We start from the raw sequence: 19768 nt of genomic DNA, 5'->3' as shown, positions 1-19768 counted from the left end.
AAATAACATTAAAAATAGCAGAAAATGTCAAAAAGGGCAATAACACCAACATGGCTTAATGAATTAAAACAAAAATTTGACCACAGGCAGATCTCATCATGCTAAACACTTTTAACACCATCAGATTTTGACTAAACCTAACGGTTTTGGAGATATATGCAAAAGACTACTGTATGACCCTTATGTTTTATTTTTAGTAACGCTGGCCATGTTTTTCAACGGATAAAAAAATTCCCACTTCAGTTCTATGCAGGATACCCCAAGGAACATACATACCAAGTTTGGTTCAAATTAGTCAAGTAGTGTAAGAGGAGAAGTGTTCTGAAAAATTGTTAACAACTGATGCCAAGTGATGGCAAAAGCTGACCTGGCCTTTGGATAGGTTAGCTAAAAACTGCTGTTTGATCCCTTTGCTCAATTTTTAGTAATGACAGCCATGTTTTACCATGGATCAAAATATCCAATATTCATTATGTGGAGAATACCATAAGGAACAATCATGCCATGTTTGGTTCCAATCAGTTTCAGTGGAGAAGATTTTAAAAAAATTGTCCTGCGACGACAAGGACGACAACAATGCCAAGTGATGGCAATACCTCACATGGCCCTTTGGACAAGGTGAGCTAAAAAATGCAACAAATCTGTAACTACAGGGCCTCAAGAGCCTAAATCACTCATTTATCTCAATAACCAACATTCTACATTTGTAAAAGTGGCAATGTTTTTCTTGGATAAAAATTACCTACAGAGCAATCACATCAAATCTCATTAAATTCTTTCCCAATACTTCCTGAGGAAAATTTTAAAAAATTTAATTACATAAAAATAGCAAAACTCCAACATGACTTAACAGATTTACACGAAAATTTGAACACTGATAGATCACATCATACTAAACAATTTTACCCAATGTCAGAATTTGGCTAAACCGAACAGTTGACCCCAGTGGTCTAAAAATAACAATGATGGCCATGTTTAATGCTTCATCTATATAATCAACATAATTTTTGCAGAACATACCCTAAAGATGCTAGTGACCAAGTTTGGTAATAATCCACTAAGTGGTTTCAGAGGAGAAGATTTTCTATGAATAGTTAATGATGGAGGACAGACGATTACAATGATAACAAAAACCATGATGCAAAGGATGACAGCAGATGCCAAGTGATGACAAAAGGTCACATGGCCTTTTAGGCAAGGTGAAGATTCCAACAAAGATAACTCAAATTTATCAACAAATTTTTTAGGGGTTAGAACAACTTGAAATGGCCACAACTTTTGTGTAAATAGCCCGCTCAAACTGAAATTGGAACTTGATCTGTACTTTATGATACTCATTATCTGTACAAAATTCTCTTAAGTTATCATGTGGAAACTGTCAGGACCACACAGACAGACAGACACTAAACTACAATATTTTCAGAGGGTATTGCATAATATCTCATCGCTAAGGGTATAAAAACCAATTATGGATATAAAACTGAAGGCAAACACACTACCAAAATTCGAAGTATTTTATTGTACATTCAGGGGCAATGACAAAGCAACGTTTTTGATTAAGTATACAGATACATGTATAAAGACATAAATAGGAGTTTTTTTTGTTTTTTGTTTTTTTGTACGATCATTTACAACTATATAATTATTATCGGCGTAGTAGTAAGTGATCATTGATATGATAGTGTACTTTGTCAGACAGTGAGACACATTATTATCCAGCATAGGAGGGGCTTATAAAATGATCATATTGAGATTCATCCTATTGACATTATTTTGGTTATTTATTTGCAAGAGGCACCAAGAGATAGTGCTTAAGGAACTACAATTGTTATTATTCAGTCCTCCTTGTGCCTGATGCAGAAAAACAATTATATTATAAAAACAAACAAATATAAACAAATACCAGGTAAGCTATCAACATACAATTAATATTTAAAAAAAAGGAACATGAATTTTAAATTCAGTGATTGGCGGATTGATATCAAAATTGTGACGTTTTGGCGAAAGAAAGTCCGAGAGTAAAATTACCAAAATTATTTCACAGTGTGAATTATTGAAATTTATTACACTAGGAACAATCAATAAAACACTGCTATCTATATAATAAAATGAAGTATTTTAGAAAAACAAAAAAAAACAAAACAAAACAAAAATCACTAGACCACCAAGATTGTTGAAAGTTTGAAAGTTTACAAGTTATAAGTCAATAAAATGCTTTACCAGCCACATCTCTATATGACAGGAAAGGTCGAACCCAGAGAAATTGGGGAAAGTATTGACTATCCATTTCTATACCACTCTGTTTGGATTACAATTAAATGTTTGACACAGGATAAGCTTTTGATCAAAATCAAAGTGGTGCCTTTTAGGCCAAAATTCAAACACAGCCTTCCTTTGATAGTATGGCACAATTCCAAAGATTCATATTTCAGTGTCTATACATTAGGAAAATGCTAGATTAATTGTAAGTACTGCACCCCACTAGGTCATGTCAATATCATAGTACATATATCATTGTGACTATTGTACTTACAATTATCACTGTCAATATTATACTTACCTAAATCATTCAACCTTGAGTAGAAAGAATTGAAGTCCCAGTTAGGGTCCTTTGGGTATTTGTATGATGTAATTATATAGCCTGTATGATTATTATCAAGGAACTCTTCAAATCCCATCTCAGTCATTCCATCCCTTAAAATTTGTCTATTTTCCCTGTATCTGTATAAAAAACACAAGTACACTGTAAGTTTTCATTATCCTTAATACATGTTAAGAATGGGTCCTATTCCCCTATTTGACAGTGTACAAAGTGGTTGTTTATAGAGTCTTGTCAATGGAAACCTCTTATGACTATGATGATAAAAATATGATGCTGAATTATTTCTGCATCATAATAACTTCCGTAATAACAAAAATAAAAAATTATGATAAAGAAGCATCATATTGTTATAACTGAAGGTAGCAAACGAAATACAAATCAGTCTTTAAATTTGAATGCTTTCAACACTAGAAATTCAAGATCAAAACTAAATTGAAAACAAAACTTATAAAATCCACTTTTTACACAGAAAACTGTTGAGTATGAGACTATGAATAAAATAAAATAAATAGAACCAAATTTCAAATAGCATAAAAAAATTGGTATTTTTAAAGTCAAATAAAACATGTAATTTCTTAAAAAAAAAAAAAAAACAGATAACTGATGCAGAAAATATTTTTTTTTATATTTGCTACATTTCATTATAAAATAATAACACATGAGACACAACTTCAATTTTCAATACAGTTTTTTTTAACCCTACTCAGTTAAGGGTATTTGGCCAATTGGGAACCCGAATTAGGATCATTGACTTGTGTTTCCAAAAAAGAGCTCCTTAAAGTCAAAGGGTAAAAAGTGAAACTATACGAATTGTGTTGGAATTATGGGCAAGGGAAAGAAGTGATTATTCAGTTTTTGCAACCAAAAAAAGAAAAAAAAGACAAATTAAAATAGAGCTTTACTCCAGATCCCATGTATTCAATTAATATCAAAGAGAAGCCAAGAAATATGTGGATGAACAAAGAGATAAGTTACATCAGAAAGTAAGCAATTGTTACCACTGTTGGATAATCATGATCTTATGTTCAATCAAAGTGTCACTTGCCAAATCAACATCATAGTACCATTAGTTTTATTATGTTTCATGTCTCATGTCATCATATCCAATTCTCCTGATCCAGAAGACATCAAACCTTAAGTTCACATAACCTCATTTCCAAGCCCAAGACCAAAGATGTCATCATACCTTATTTGCCCAGTTCCAAGAGTCATCATACCTCATTTGTCTAGCCAAAGGGTAATTATACCTCATTTGTCTAGCCAAAGGGTCATCATACCTCATTTGTCTAGCCAAATGGTCATCATACAACATTTGTCTAGCCAAAGGGCTATTATATCTCATTTGTCTAGCCTAAGGGTCATCATACTTCATTTGTCCAGCCCTCAGGTCATCCTTCCTCATTTGTCCAGCCCAAAGAGGCATCATACCTTATTTGTCCAGCCCAAAGGGTCCTCATACCTCATTTGTCCACCCCAAGGGTCATCATACCTCATTTGTCAAATGGTGCCCAAAGGTATTCATATCTCATTTGTCATCATAATTCATTTCAATCAATAAAAATAGCCTCATTTCCAAGACTTAAAGGTCACCATACCTCTTTCCTCTGCCTTCAATGCCTCCTTCCTCTTCAAATTCTTTGACTGCTTGTAAAAAAGCCAGCATGGTGTGCGTTGGAGGAGTAAATCTAAATTGGCTTGTCTTTTCTAGGCCATCAAATTGGTCAAATAAATCTAAGCTCAAACTTCTTGAGTTTCCTACAAAAATGGTACAGTGTATTTATAAAATACTGTAAAGGTAATACAATTGAAAAAGATGCATTAATGTGCATTTACATGTATGTTAATGGTCTTATCTATGGAAACATCATTCTACAATATGAACTAATATAACTGAAAACAGGCTGTTGCTCAAAATTTTTGGTTCACACTAATTTAACATTGATTGAAAAATGCACCAATAAATTTTTATGAAAAGTATGATCTCAGCATGTAGTATAACATACAAATTTAGTGAATTTTTTTAATTAATTCATCAAAATACAAATCTAGAATAGAGCTTAGTGGAGTGCAGCATGATATAACCCAATTGGTCGAACCCTGAACAGTTGAGGCAAGTATGCCCAAAATATTAGTTTTTGACATACTCAAGCAGTTACAATTCATTATGGACACAACAACTGGTTTGGACACAATATAGCACAAAATTACAAATTTTATTCAACATTTTCAAAATCGCAACAAAAATAAATTAAAGGCTCTAAACAGCCTGAATTGCTCAACTCACTTGATTAGTCACATTCAATTCTTTGTAAAAGCAGCCAATGTTTATCTTGGATAAAAAATTTTAAAAAATACAATCATATCAATTTTCATTGAATTCTATACTGTAGTTTTACAGGAGAAGATTTTTGAAAGTAATATGAAAAATAGCAAAACCAAACTCCAATAAAAGATTATTTAATCTTACATGGGTAAACATATTTTTCACAAAAATTTGACCACTGATAGATTTCATCATGCTGAACACTTTTACCCAGTAAGAATTTGACTAAACCTTAACAGTTTTTGAGATATGTGCGAAAAAACTGCAGTCTGACCCTTTCGTTCTATTTTTATTAAAGTTTTTTTTCATGGATCAAAAATTCAAATGTTTTTGGGGAAGAATGTCCTAAGGAACAATGTCTCAGGAGATTTTTAAGGTAACATAATAAAGATTCACATCATGATATGATCCCAGTGGTCAGACCCTGAACAGTTGGGGCAAAAATCCATTTTTACCTTCCAAGATCAGTCATCATACATCTGGGAAGACTTCTGTAAGCCGTGTCATTTTTTACCTTCCAAGGGAGATGACTCAAATAAGGAATCATCATACAATTTCAACCAAATGGAGACAGTTAGACATTTGTAGAGCTCTGAAGATGTTTGATTAACATAATCCACACAATTTTTAAAAGATGCACATGAGAGCAGCTATAGATGAACTTTTGACTGGATGACCAAAAAAAATCGAGAATAGATGTTTCTTTGATTTTCCCTCAAGACAGGCTAGAATGCATCTATATTTGGTCCAAATTACTCTAAAACGTCTTCTTAAGAGCCCTTTAACCAAAACAAGTCTTTGATAATTGTTACTGGATATTTATCGGTATATTTCTTTCATAAATATTTGATAAATGCTACAGCTACCTTAAAAAGAGGCCCCCAAGGAGCCTGAATTGCTCACCTGGTTAATTTTTTGCCTTTTAAGGGCAATAACTCAAACAAGGAGTTGTTTGATAATTTTAAATCAAGAAGATTTTGGTAGGACTTATCATAAGGATCATATCTTCATTAAAAGTTTTTTTCTATCTATTATAGTTTTCAAGATATTGGCTGAAAACTGCTAAAAACATCATTTTTTGCCTTTCAAGGGTAATTACTCTAACAAGAAGTCATCCAACAACTTAGACCATATGGATCATTTTAGCAATTGAAAATTTCTTTCTATCTATCATAGTTTTCAAGATATTGGCTGAAAACTGTAAAAAACAAACCCAACATGTTTCACCTTTCAAGGGCAATAACTCTAACAAAGAGTCATCTGACAACTTTCACTCAATGCAGACTTTTGCAAGCCATATAATGAAGATCATTTAGGCAATAAATGAAATTTGGTTAAGCCTAACGATTTTGGAAACATATGTGAAAAACTTCTGTTTGACCCATATGTCCTACTTTTAAGAATGGCGGCCATGTTTTTCCACAGATCAAAAATCCCCACATCAGTTCTATGCAGAACATCATAAGGAACAATTCATACCAAATTTGGTTCCAATTGGTCAAGTAGTGTCAGAAGAGAAGATTTTTGAAAGAAATGTCATTAAAAATAGCGAAAAAATGTCGAAAAAGGGCAATAACTCCAACATGGCTTGACAGATTAAAACAAAAATTTGACCATGGCTAGATCTCATCATATTGAACACTTTTACTCAGTCCAAATTTGGCTAAACCTAACAGTTTTGGAGACATATGCAAAAAAACTTCCTGTTCTACCCCTACGCTTTATTTTTAGTAATGGTGGCCATGTTTTTTTTTACAGATAAAAAATCCCCACATCAGTTTTATGCAGGACACCCTAAGGAACATTCATACCAAGTTTAGTTTGATTGGTCCAATAATTTCAGAGGAGAAAAGGACAATTACTCCAACATGGCTTCACAAATTAAAATGAAATTTTGGCCACAGATAGATTTCATTATGCCAAACACTTTTACCCAATGTCAGTATTTGGCTAAACCTAACAGTTTTCGAGATATATGTGAAAAACTAATGTCGTACCCCTATGTTCTATTTTTAGTAACAATGGCCATTTTTATCGACAGATCAAAAATCCTCACTACAGTTCTATGCAGAATATCCTAAAGAACATTCATACCAAATTCGGTTTTAATTGGTAAAGTATCTTCAGAGGAGAAGAGTTTTGAAAACTATTTGATGACGGACGATGCCTAGTGATGGCAATAATTAACATGGCCTTTGGTCAGGTGAGCTAAAAATATATGTAACTCTTGGACAATACCACTTGCCAATTTTCCAAAAAAGTATAAATCATATACACATAAACACTATGCAAACTTAATAAAATGCTTTGATACGACCACAGAAGCAAAAAATCTGAACAGTTGGGGCAGGTACGGACACACCTTTCAATCTTGATACAGCTTTAAAATTTAATTGTGGTTAGAAATTAGACACAGGATAAAAATTTGACCAGAATCAACATTTTTCTAATTTTCACAGTTAAAAACATATTGGTTCAATAGAGTTTCAAACTACACAAAGTATATGCCATTCACAGTCTGATAAGAATTAGACCAACAAATCACTGCATGTAGGATCCAAAAACACTTATTTTAATTTCTGCTCAGATCACCTTTCCCAAATCATTAAGTTTTTCTCCTCAATTAATTTTTCAAAATCAAGAAAGTTGAAATCTGATTGGCTGATCAGAAAGGTCATTTAAACAAAAAAATAGAATGGAGTGTTTTTTAGAACTTACATGCAGTAACTGGATGGAACAATGTTGAATAAGACTCACAACATATCTGCACCTGAGCTGCCATCAAATATTTGTCAGTACATTGACTGCTTCAGTATAAGCAAATTAAAGATTAAGCTCAAGTATGTACATATGATAGCATATACTGCTAAAAAAATGACCAAGTTCAACAAGTAAAAACTCATACCTGATATTTGTCAAAGTGTATGCATTATAAACACTGTTCAAAGTAAGAATATCCCTTTAAATCCATTAAAAATTCCTACTGTGGTATGGATCCTATCAATACATTACAATAGAAATCCATATACATTGTAATTTTTATCTAACTATTGTCTGAAAACCAGGAAAAAATTCTTTGTCCCCAATTCCTTCATAAATACAATAAAAATTCACAAAATCAATCAAAGCCTGACTATGTTGGTAATGAACCTTGTAATACAATATCATAAAGATCCATACACAGATACTTACATTCCCTTAGTTAAGATTAAATATACACTTAACTACTTTTTGTGAAATCGACTACATTTTCTTAGTTTAAACATATTCATTCATTCAGAAGACATTGATTACATACATATGAGTATAATAAAGGATTTGGTAACAAGCTAAAAAGCTTTTTTTCCAAACCATCTCCTGAACAAAAATGACGTGCAATTATAAAATACATTGCATGTGATTCAATTTTGTAATAAAGAAGAAAATCTTATTCGTTTCATTCTTTTCAAAAGGATATAAAAAAAAAAAAAATAATAAAATAAAATATAATAATATAAAAAATAAATAAATAAATAAAAAATAAATAAATAAAAAAAAATCAAAATATTGGATAAGAAAAAAATATATATAATATATAAATGCAAGTTAGTCATTTTCAAAGCACTAACTCTTGACAATAAACTTTTGAACTGTCAGAAAAATTATCTTATTTTGATCGTCATCTAGATGATGTGAACCATACAATAATAGTTTTGTATCGATATCTGCAATATTAAATGAAAATATAGTTTGAATTCATAAAGAGTATAATTTCTACAATACAACAAAAAATGAGTCACAGACTCTACACAGTCACAAGAACAGGTTGGTGATTGAATTAAATTGTGAAGAAACAAGTGTTGTTTCAATGAACTGCAATTTAACCTCAACCTGTAATGTAGAATCTGACCTAGTGTATTGCCAACAAAGTAATATGATGGACACTATGGATTTTGCGTTTTTATGTAAAATTTAAATACATGTAATGACTGAAAGTTATGCCATTTGGAAATCGATTCCATAATTTTATAGAAGAAGGTAAGAAATAATCCCTATACAAGTTTGTTCAAGTTCTTATCTCCCTTATCAACTAATCATAATGGTAGTGATATTAATGACGCAATGACTTGATGACTGAAGGGGAGAAGCTTAATGACGTAATTGCTGTTGGGAGAATTCAGGGTGTTGTTTAATTTATCGTTTATGGTTTTATTCATGGGAGAAACAGATTCTCCCTCATTTCTCTCCGGGATTAAAGGATTTCTCCACTCTTGATAGTTAAATTTTAGAATTTATTGCAAAACTTTATCAAGATCAATCTACCAATATTCAAGTTATCAGATGAAAACAATATGTCTATGGATGATGACAATGACTATGACAGCACCATACCATTATACAACCACAAAATATTATTACTGTCTTTTCACTGAAGGTAAAACCAAGAAAGTAATACCTTTACAGTTCAACAGAACTGACTTTTTAGCTATAGCATAGGAGAAACCAGGGATTCCTTGAAGGCATTTATTTGCAGAGCTGACAAGAAAATCAACACTTCCTTCGTTAAGATCTAATGGTATTGCACCGAAACTGCTCATAGCATCCACAAAATAGGCACAATCTACAAGAAAATAAAAATTGTAAGTAGGTATTTTGAATTTGTATACCCTAACAGGTTTGTGATGAGTTCGGTTTCCAGCAAAAAAAAAATGCTTTGATGATAAAAAGTAATGTAGAGGCACGAAGGGCCTGAAAACGTAGATAACATATTATCTGATCACACAAAACAAAATGTAAACATTTACAGAGGTTTCAGCTTATATTATTACTACCCAGTTTGTTAAATTAGCTCAGATGTACTGAAAACCAAAACATTTTTTTCCTGGTTTTTGCACAGTTTTAAATTTGCAATAGTTCATTAATTTGTATCATAATGTCATCAAAGAAAATTTGAAATATTTTTGCATCATATATTTTACCACAAAAACAGAACTGCCATGAAAGTTTAACTGCATACATTATGCCATACATGTGATAAAGTCATTCCTTCAAAACTGGAAATTTGTCATTATTCAGCTGGAGATTTGGTTTGAAAACTGGAGGTTTTTTATCAGTGTTTTTTTTTTTTTTTTTTTTTTTTTTTTTGCGGCGTATGTGTGAAACTTAAGAAAACCCTTGCATTAAGTCTGTATCTATGAGAAAAAAAGTTGAATAATCTATTGGAATAGTTGGATCAATATGCCAAAATATTCACATTGAATTTGTGAATATTACTGAAAAAGACTTGGACCAATTTCCCCTAATTTTGTTCAAACCAAAAACCTACAATACAAATTGCAATGTTGGTATGACTATCAATTGGATTACAGATATTACACTTTAATTGTATCTTCATAATCTATATAAGGAATCATGTTAATATGTTTGGTGTTTTTAACAAAACAGTTACAATTTCACCAAAAAGCACATCATCAACCATATTACGCAATCAGAAGATGTGTTCTTTAATCATAGAACACAAAAAACATTAGGCTTTAATGTTTGTAAAGGTGCTACTTTGGAAATTCCTTACTTAAAGTGTTCGATTTTGTCAGAGGACGGACAGATGGATAGACTGGTGGACAAACATACAACTTTTCTGAGGGTATCACATAATACCTTGCCACTTCATGTGGTGGGGTATAAATACTATGTTGTCCTTAAGTTAATGCAAGTTGTAAAATACCCAAGATTTGGTAGTCCCCTGGGTAAGTAGAATAAACATTTATTTGGCCGATGTGTCAATTTTACTTTTTTCAGGCAATAGGACAAACTTTGGCTTCATGTTAGTGGCATTTGAATAAAATTGTTTCGAAAATTGAAATCAAGCCTCAAGTATTGTTTTTTATAATGAAATGTTGATAATTCATAAGTTAAAAGGACAAAATTTTACTGTGTCAGCTATCTTTTCAGTTCATTCAACCAATGCCAACATTCTGAAAACTAGGTATAAAATGGTAGAGCATTTTGTTGGCATTCCTTGAATGTTGGATAAGCAATGCCTAATTAATTGGTTTAGTTATAAAAACAAAGTCTAATTAAATTCCACCTTTACCTATCATTCCAAAGTTACAGTATAACACATGTATTTATTTAAATTTAATTAACTATCTAGTAAAAAATTTAATGAATATGGTTTATTTTAAGTAATTACTAATAATGGCCAGTTTACAGTATGAAATACAGGATTAGTGCAGCAAAAAGGTAAAAATATGTAATACAGTAAAAGAAATCATAATCAAGCAAATTAAAAAAGAAGTCAAATCTGGCACTGAGAAATTTTACCATGGGATAAATTGTTTAAAGAACTGTCATCTCTAATAAATTATAATATACATTAAGTGTATAATCATGGAAGTATAATAATGTCTAAATATTATACTTCCACGGTATCATGAATTGTCCCAACTTGACTAAGGAATCTATTCAAGAAGAATCTATGAAGGATGATTGTTATATTTAGAAACAGTGAATTGTAATATTTAGAAATGGTGAATTCTGTCTATACACAGCTCAATAGATTTAAATACATTTTTGTATGACATTGTAGATTAACATCGTCTCTCTAAAGAGAGATAAATCCAAATTAAGGAATTTAATTGCAATTAAAACCTTGTATGTGCAACTGTTCCCCTACTGCACAAAACATACGTTGACTATGGATTATATGCTTATGTTCATGAATGAAGTACCAGTGCAAGGGAAGACTATCCTACTTAACAGTGTAATATAATTTGAGTCATCTAGAAGCATTGGAGAGTGTGCTAAGATATTTCTATTTTTTTATAACCAAGGAAGATATGGGTGTATTCTTTTTTAATTTAATTTTAGTAACCAGTAAAAATATTTTCTGTCTGTATATTTTTTAAAATTTTACATTACAAGCTGAACACTTTTACTCCTTCAAAACATGGCTAAACCTAATGGTTTTGGAGATATATGCGGAAAACTACTATTTGCCTCCTATGTTTTATTTTTAGTAACAGTGGTCATGTTTTTTGATGGATAAAAAATCCCCACACCAGTCAAGTTGGGTCAGAGGAGAAGAGTTTTGAAAAATTGTTAATGACAACGATGGACACCAAGTGATGGCAATAGCTTACCGTGGCATTCACCCAGGTGAGCTAAAAACTCATGAAGTACATTGTACTATTATTGCAATAATATTACAATTTCCAATGTAAGGTTTTACTGTAAATCTTTGATATCTACCTGTAATCATGGAAATGATTACTATCACAACATCTATTGTATTTTGTATGTTGGCATTCCCTGAATATATATATATTCAAAATGTTGGCATTATTGAAGACACCATCATTATTTAAAGATAAAAGTTGTTTTTGTGTGTCTAAGGGCCTCAGGAAAGAGCTTGTTGTTAACTTACAGTGTTACCATCTTGAAATAATGATTACTTCTAAAATCTTAATTGTACAGGCTTAGGCCATCAGATTTCTAGCTGAAAAAGCCTAAATTCAAAGACTACAGTAATATAACAATCCACATTCAACTTTCTTTGTTAAAAAATGTATCTAGATGACCAAGAAATACCTTGAATTACCTGGAATGTGTTCCTTGACTACTTTTCCAACATCTACGACAGGATTAATTACACCAGAGCTGGTTTCACAGTGTGTCACACAGACTAAAGTGAATGACTTATCTTTGGAGAGAATGTCTGCAACTCTACAAACATCAACTTTACTGTCTTCAGAAAAACTTTCCAAATGGTATTCAACACCCATGGCATCACAGATTTTACCCATTCTCTTCCCATAAGCACCATTTTCTAAAATTAGCACCTAATTAATAATAAAAGATATGTGAAAATGAAGGAAACTATTAATACTGACAGTTGGCTATATTTTATCCACAATAAGGTGCACATCTCTAATATGTATGTAAAATTTGTGCAAAAATTATTGGTATATAATATTGGTTCATTAAGTGCCAAAAAAAAAATAAACCATTGTACACCAATACCTGATACACAAACACTTGCACTCTTTCAGAAAAACTTCATTCCCTGTTCTCAAACTAAAGGCTCTAAACTAGGGCTTGAATTTCTCACCTGGCTTGACAATCAACATTCTTTTCTTTGTAATAGCAGCCATGTTTTTTCTGGGATAAAAATTCCAAGCACTCATACCTTAAGGAACAATCAGATTAGTTTTCATTGAATTCTGTCTAAAAGTTTCTGATGAAAATTTTTGAAAGTAATAAGATAAAAAATAGTAAAATGAAGTTGAAGAAAGGCAATAACTCCAACATGGCTTAGGTCTCATTTACCATTTCCAAGTCAAATGGCCACCCCCTATTAGTATCAAAGGCACAATGAATATAAATCTATGCATTGTAAGTGCATAATTTGTGTGTATTCTGATCAAGAGAAGTCAAAATAAAGCTGAAAATGTGTACTTTAAAATCATATTTATACTTTACTACAAAAGCCTATGTATATTGTTTACATGTGTGAGTAATTTGCCTCTATGCTATCAGTTAGCAGAAAAGGGAAAAATGTGGATTTTTCAGTATTTTTTAATCAAGTAAATTTTGTGACGAATTTTTACTATCATTGTACCATTAGCATAATGATTTTGAAAGCCTTATATTCAAAGCTTCGCAATGGTATGCAACTTTAAGATGTCCTTTGTCCTGGTAATTCACAATGAAATTTTGAAAATTACTTTTTTAACAAGTAAAATAATGGAAACTTTAGAAGTGGTTTGTGAGACCTTAACAGATTTACAAGAAAATTTGACCATAGATAGATCTTATCATGTTGAATACTTTCACCCACATTAGAATTTGGCTAAACCTAACAATTTTGGAGAAATAAATGAAAAACTTATGTCTGACCCATATATTCTATTTTGAGTAACACCCATATATTTTATTTTTAGTAACAAAGGTCATGTTTTTTAACAGATCAACAATCCCCACATCAGTTCTATGAGTATGCAGAATACCCTAAGGAACACTCACAACAAGTTTGATTCTAATTGGTCTAGTTGTGTCAGAGGAGAAGATTTTTGTAAGAAACAACATTAAAATAGTGAAAAAAATACATCAAAATGGGCAAAAAGTTCAACATGGCTTAACATATTAACATGAAAAATTTGACCACAGGTAAATCATATGCTGAACACCATAACCCCATGTCAGTTTTGGCTAAACCTAACGTTTTGGAGATATATGTGAAAAAAAGTCTGACTAACCCCTATGTTCTTTTTTTACTAATGGTGGCCATGCTTTTCAACCATAACAAATCCCCATATCAGTTCTATGCAGAATACCCTAAGGATACACTCATACCAAGTTTGGTTCTAATACATAAATTCACACTTGTCATTTTGCTCTAAATTACCCCAGATTTGTCTCCGAATATCCGAATAACCTTTTGACATCAATGAAACAATGTAATTTTAAATTGTGACATCATTAATCTTTAAGCTGAAGGAGAATTCAGTACAAAAACTATGGGAAAATATATTATTTACGCCAATGGTGTCCACAAGTGTAAATATGTCTATTGGTCCAGTAGTATCAGGGGAGAAAAGTTTTGAAAAAGTCTGTAAGAAATCCATAAAATAAAAAAAAAATAGTGGTGCTATCCAGGCCACAAGCCTACATCATTGTTTTTTTTACTATCAGGGGTTCAAATTTTTTAGGATTAAAGGTTCAGGATCTTCATCGATTTCAAATGGAAAGTCAACCTGATGTAAACCAATGATCTTCATTAGAAATTCAGTATAGTGTATTGTAGATCCAGAACCTATGCTCATGAAATATCTAAAGTCCTTGGTCATAAAACCAAGGTTCCCAGACCTCTGGCCTAAACCAAGGATCCAAGACATCTGGCCTTGTACTTAAAAAAAAAAAAAAGTCAAAAAGTTGTTCTCTTAACTGATTTCTGTGAAAAGCAATCCCATTCAAGATTTTATTGCTACCAACCATTCATCAAAGTTTGAAGGAAATCAGTCAAAAAATGGAAGCTCAATCAAAGTGACAACAAGCTGTGATGGAAGGACTGATGGGTAAAAAACATTATCCCTGGCAACTTTGTTGTGTGAGTAAATAAAATAACATACCTTAGGTGTAGGTCAAAAAATAACAAATATGTCCAAAATAAAGAGATTCAGATCTTCAATATCAATAAGTATGGACCAAAAAGTGTTACAGAAGGATTGACATGCTCCTACTAAACCTACTTTTACTGTTGGTAATGCAGATAAAAAAATGTAAGAGAGAACTAAAAGCAGCTTTATGATACCCATGTACTAATAATGGAGAAAAATCTAGGGAAAAAAAGTTAACACTGAAATTATTCATTGCTACTACCTCTTTCATTTTGAAATCATCAGAATGCCATTTTCACTTAAAAGTTTTAACATTAATTGTTTTATATTGTTTATGCAATTTCATAATATATTTTTTGTTCTCTACTCCAGATTAAAATTGAAATCCATGTGCCAAAGAGTTAATTAGCAAGATTGTAACTACAAGTTAACCCTTTAAACTGTTATGACTCAGCAAGTAAATGAGCATTTAAATTTACATTAATACGATAAACAAGCTACCATGGAGTTACTTGGGTATACATTTTGTATTGAATGTTCACTCAAATGTGAAATATTCAAATTCACAAAAAACTATGCACTTGATCCAGTATTTTGATTTAAATCATGCTATGTTCAAACAACATTAATATTAATTTGATAATACACACCAGTTTAATTCAAATGGTTTGGCATTTGAAACTTCACTTCATGTTAATGCATTTTGGAATTTGAATAAGTATTTGAATTGCATTAAATACTTTAATGCACATTATATGTACAGGATGTACATGGTAAGCAAAAAAAAACACCAAAGGACATCAAAATCTACATACATGGCCTGAACATGAAAACAAGAAACTGACATTATAGTGGACAGAATTAAATACAATTTCATATAAAAACTGAAGATGGGGAAAAACAAGACTTCAAACAAAAAAAAAAACCAAAGCAATAGTAATATGAATGGGAGTGAAATCTAGTGCTACGGAAGGGTAAGCATGTCTTGCTCAACCAGCATCATCTGTCACTGTCAAGGAAGAGTCACAAAAAGGTTCCATCATAACAAAAAAGCAGTACGCACTTAGGTGATATCAATTAATTTTACAAAGTTTCATAATGTAAATTATGTAAGTAATATGGAAATGGTGGAAAATTATCTAAAATAGACAAATCAAATATTGATGTTCAGAAATAACAACAATGCATGGGACAATACAAACTATGAATACGTAATGGTTGATCTTGCACTTGTTATTACATAGTAATAAATCTGACCCAGTGTCAAGAACTTATTTTAAGCTTTATAGGAAAAAGAGGACAGTAAAACTTCTGTAATGATGATATTAGCAAAAGTTGAACATATCCCAGATTTAGAAGCTTATTTGGCAATAAAAGTGTTCTACAAATAGTCTGTGTACAGATCACAGACTTCACAGTAATGAATCAGCAGTGAAATGTATAGTCAATAGACTGTTGCCACTAAGAAGGGGAAGTTCACAACTGGAAAGTCAAAATCATCACATTTGTCATGAATTTTGGATTTCAAACGTCCTGTATCATTTATGTACAAGTTAAGGTCTAGGTATGACACAGAGGAAGGTGTATCAGTTGTCTCTTTAATTTCAAGTTTATTTGGGAAAATTATATGTAATTAATCATTTAATCTATGATTATTCAGATATAATACATCATATTTATAACGAAAACTGAAAGACTGCTTTAATGGCCTCTGGTCTGTTTCTTTTTTCTGTATTAGCCCCTGTAGAAATCTGGCTTCATACAAATCTAGGAAAAGATTGGTCAAGAGTGACCCACTTTCTGTTTGCATAGGTATTCAAATGATCAGATTATCATAAAGATCAAACAAAGTTTTCTTGACCTAAGGATTATTAAAAATAGAGTTGGTTTTGGAACTCATTGTCCTTCTAAGGTATCAAATTTGAGAGAATATTAAAGACTTCATGAAAGTTATCCAGTAAGAAGGTTCCTGACCACTTCTTTTTCGTTCATTTCCTTGCATATCAGTATTCCTCAACTAAATCCATCAAAATTCTTATGTTTTATTTCAAGTTCATATGCTGGGATTCACCATATTTAGGATCTTTTGCCAGAATATCTTACAAAGCAGCATTACCAACAATACTTAGGTTATCAGTGAGAATATGTCCAGCAGGAACATAATTCAACATGAAGAAGAACAAACACAGTCAGGTAGTTTGAATTCCAATTCAGCAAGTTGAATGAAAAATTACTGATTTTCCTCTTTCCTTCAGAAAAAAGGAGGAAGACCTAGCAAAAATGGAGGACTGTCAAGAAGGAATGGAAAGATCTAGGGTACCTGTCTTGGGCAGATGCATCAAGAAATGTACAGGATAGAATGGAGAGGACTTGTTCATGGCCTCATTCACCAATGGGAGACAGGAAAATAAGTCAAGTAAGTAAGTTATACATATTTTCTAAATCCAATTTTATTTGATCAATTATGCAATGCATTCTGCTATCTAATAAATCTATATAAATCAAATTAAAATATCTCCTTGATATGTAGCAGTAAATTGATTTCCTATTATTATCTTTCTGTAAATACAATCTGTTACAAAATTGTCATTTAGATATAACAGATAAAAACAAATTTTCAAACTTAAAGATTATCTTCTGACTAAATAAGACCATGTTGATACATTTAGTACCAATTAAAACAACTTTTTTTTACCAAAAAAATACTGAAAACATAAGAAAAAATATGTAACATAACTATACAAGAAAAAACTGTTTATTTCCCTCACAATAATTATTTTTACCAACTTACTTAGCTTATTTAGTTTCATCCACTCAAATAACCTCAGTTCAGGGCATATGTTAGTAGATAAAATATACAAGAATGGTGTACCTTGATTTTCTCATTTATATCATATATTCTACAACATGTAAATCATTTAAACTTACATTTTTTCTAATACAATACCATTTAAAATGCATTAATTTCTAATATAGACCCTAGCAACATATACTAAGCATAGTCATTTAGAATACCTTTCCATGTTTTCTTGGAACAGCAGTTTGGAACACTGCTTCTACAGCAAAAGTACCGCTACCCTGAATAGGTACACAAGTGTAATTATCTGCAGTTACACCTATTAATCAAACACAAAAAAAGAAGTACAAGAGATATTTTTATAATTAGCAAATAATTTCATAATATTAATTTTGCAGAGTAAGTATCAAAATCAAAATGATGTACTTTTAAATACAAATTCTTCCGAACTTATTGTTCACACGATCAGTTTTATGATGAGAAAAAAAGAGCATGATTGAAAGAAATAAATGAAGAAGTCATACAAGTTTATCAGTACAAAAATGTATATGAAATATAATATAGTTTTATATGAATTCAAAAAGTTAAAGATATTTCAAATAAGGCATTAGTCATATTACTATTTTGACATAAACATGTACTGAGTAGGGCTAGGATAAAGCTTCGTTCCTATAAATGGAATTATGTCAATGTTTGATAGTTGAAATCAAAACTCAAAGAGCTAAAATACTGTGAAGTGATGGCCATATGAAGATGTTCCAAGCCAAAATACATTAATGAAATAAAAAATGTCATTTGTATTAATGTATCAATAACAATGATAAAGGACTTAAAAGACACATCAATTCTCCAACAGTAGCTTACCAGCAATATCTACTAGTTTTGACCTCAGAGTTTTAATAGCTGCAATAAAAGCCACATCTCTTGAACCATATTCAGTAAATGCTGCCTGCCTCACAGTTGGTGATGTTGATAATGGCCCAGGTGTGAATAATTTTTTCTCTATAAACACATTAAAAATTAGACAAATTGTGAATAAAGTTAAAGAAGCTCATATCTACATTTATTATACCAGTCAAATCTTCCTGTGTGGCTAAGAAATGTTCATACCATGTATGAAAACCCTCTCTTTCTGCAGACATGATAGTAATATTTGCAACTAATAGAGCCTCTGAGTTCACTTCCAAGAGCAGTAAATGATTTCTAACAAAAATCAAAATTCAAATTAATAGGCTGACTGATGTATACATGTACATAAGACCGAAAAAATCAGATTAAAGGCAGAAATAAAAATAAACATATTTTATTTGGTTTAACTTTTTCAACTTGAGACTTAATATTTTTATACATTTTTTAACTATAATTAATAAATTCTGTACTGTTTTACAATATTTGAACAAAATCAGTCCAACTGTTTCAGAAGAGTTGCATTCACAAGATTACAGACGGATGAATGTACTGACAGACAGAGGGATGGACAGGTAGGGACCATTATCATTCCCTCTGTCAGGACACAATAGTAAATGACAACTAAAATATAATCTTGCTGGTAGCAGTCTACTTAAAATGTTCAGGAAAAGTTGGATGTATGCACATATTTTTCTCTAAGCTGTTGAACAGTTCCACTGGCTGTTCAAAAGCCTAACCTGTTTTGGAAAAAATATATACATATATGGCTCCTATTGTATTATCCAAATCTTCTAAGATACAAAAGGTGATCATTATCTTTTAAGAATTCAGGCTGTCAGTTGCATAAAAAACCTTTTAATATGCACTTGATACAAAAATGTATATACCCACTGTCCATGGAGACTGTTATTTATCCAGAATCTGTACAATTTATGAACCACTATATAAAGATAAAAATGATGTTGCTGGAGCTGTAATACTATTACAATGTAAAAGGTTGCAATTCCATTTCTCCATAATCTTAAGGATGGCAGAAAATA

At 31.3% G+C, this 19768-nt stretch overlaps 1 protein-coding gene across 1 annotated transcript in view; it reads right to left on the bottom strand.

Annotated features, from left to right (window-relative positions):
* Window positions 1-19768, bottom strand: part of LOC148624022 (uncharacterized) — a 38161-nt gene that overhangs the window by 17808 nt on the left and 585 nt on the right. Inside the window, exons 2-7 of the mRNA XM_088566436.1 lie at window positions 18684-18821; window positions 18038-18138; window positions 12505-12745; window positions 9361-9525; window positions 4198-4357; window positions 2561-2721 (exon numbers count right to left, since the gene is read on the bottom strand). Of these exons, the coding sequence (XP_088422562.1) occupies window positions 2561-2721; window positions 4198-4357; window positions 9361-9525; window positions 12505-12745; window positions 18038-18138; window positions 18684-18821 (966 nt within the window). The remainder of the gene's footprint in view (window positions 1-2560; window positions 2722-4197; window positions 4358-9360; window positions 9526-12504; window positions 12746-18037; window positions 18139-18683; window positions 18822-19768) is intronic.

This window comes from Perna viridis, chromosome 2 (genome assembly GCF_037379345.1).
Source record: "Perna viridis isolate PV_CMFRI_1.1 ecotype Kerala chromosome 2, ASM3737934v1, whole genome shotgun sequence".
In the NCBI taxonomy this organism is placed as follows: domain Eukaryota; kingdom Metazoa; phylum Mollusca; class Bivalvia; order Mytilida; family Mytilidae; genus Perna; species Perna viridis.
Note: the sequence above shows the minus strand (reverse complement) of the source record. Positions and strands in the feature narration are given on the sequence as shown.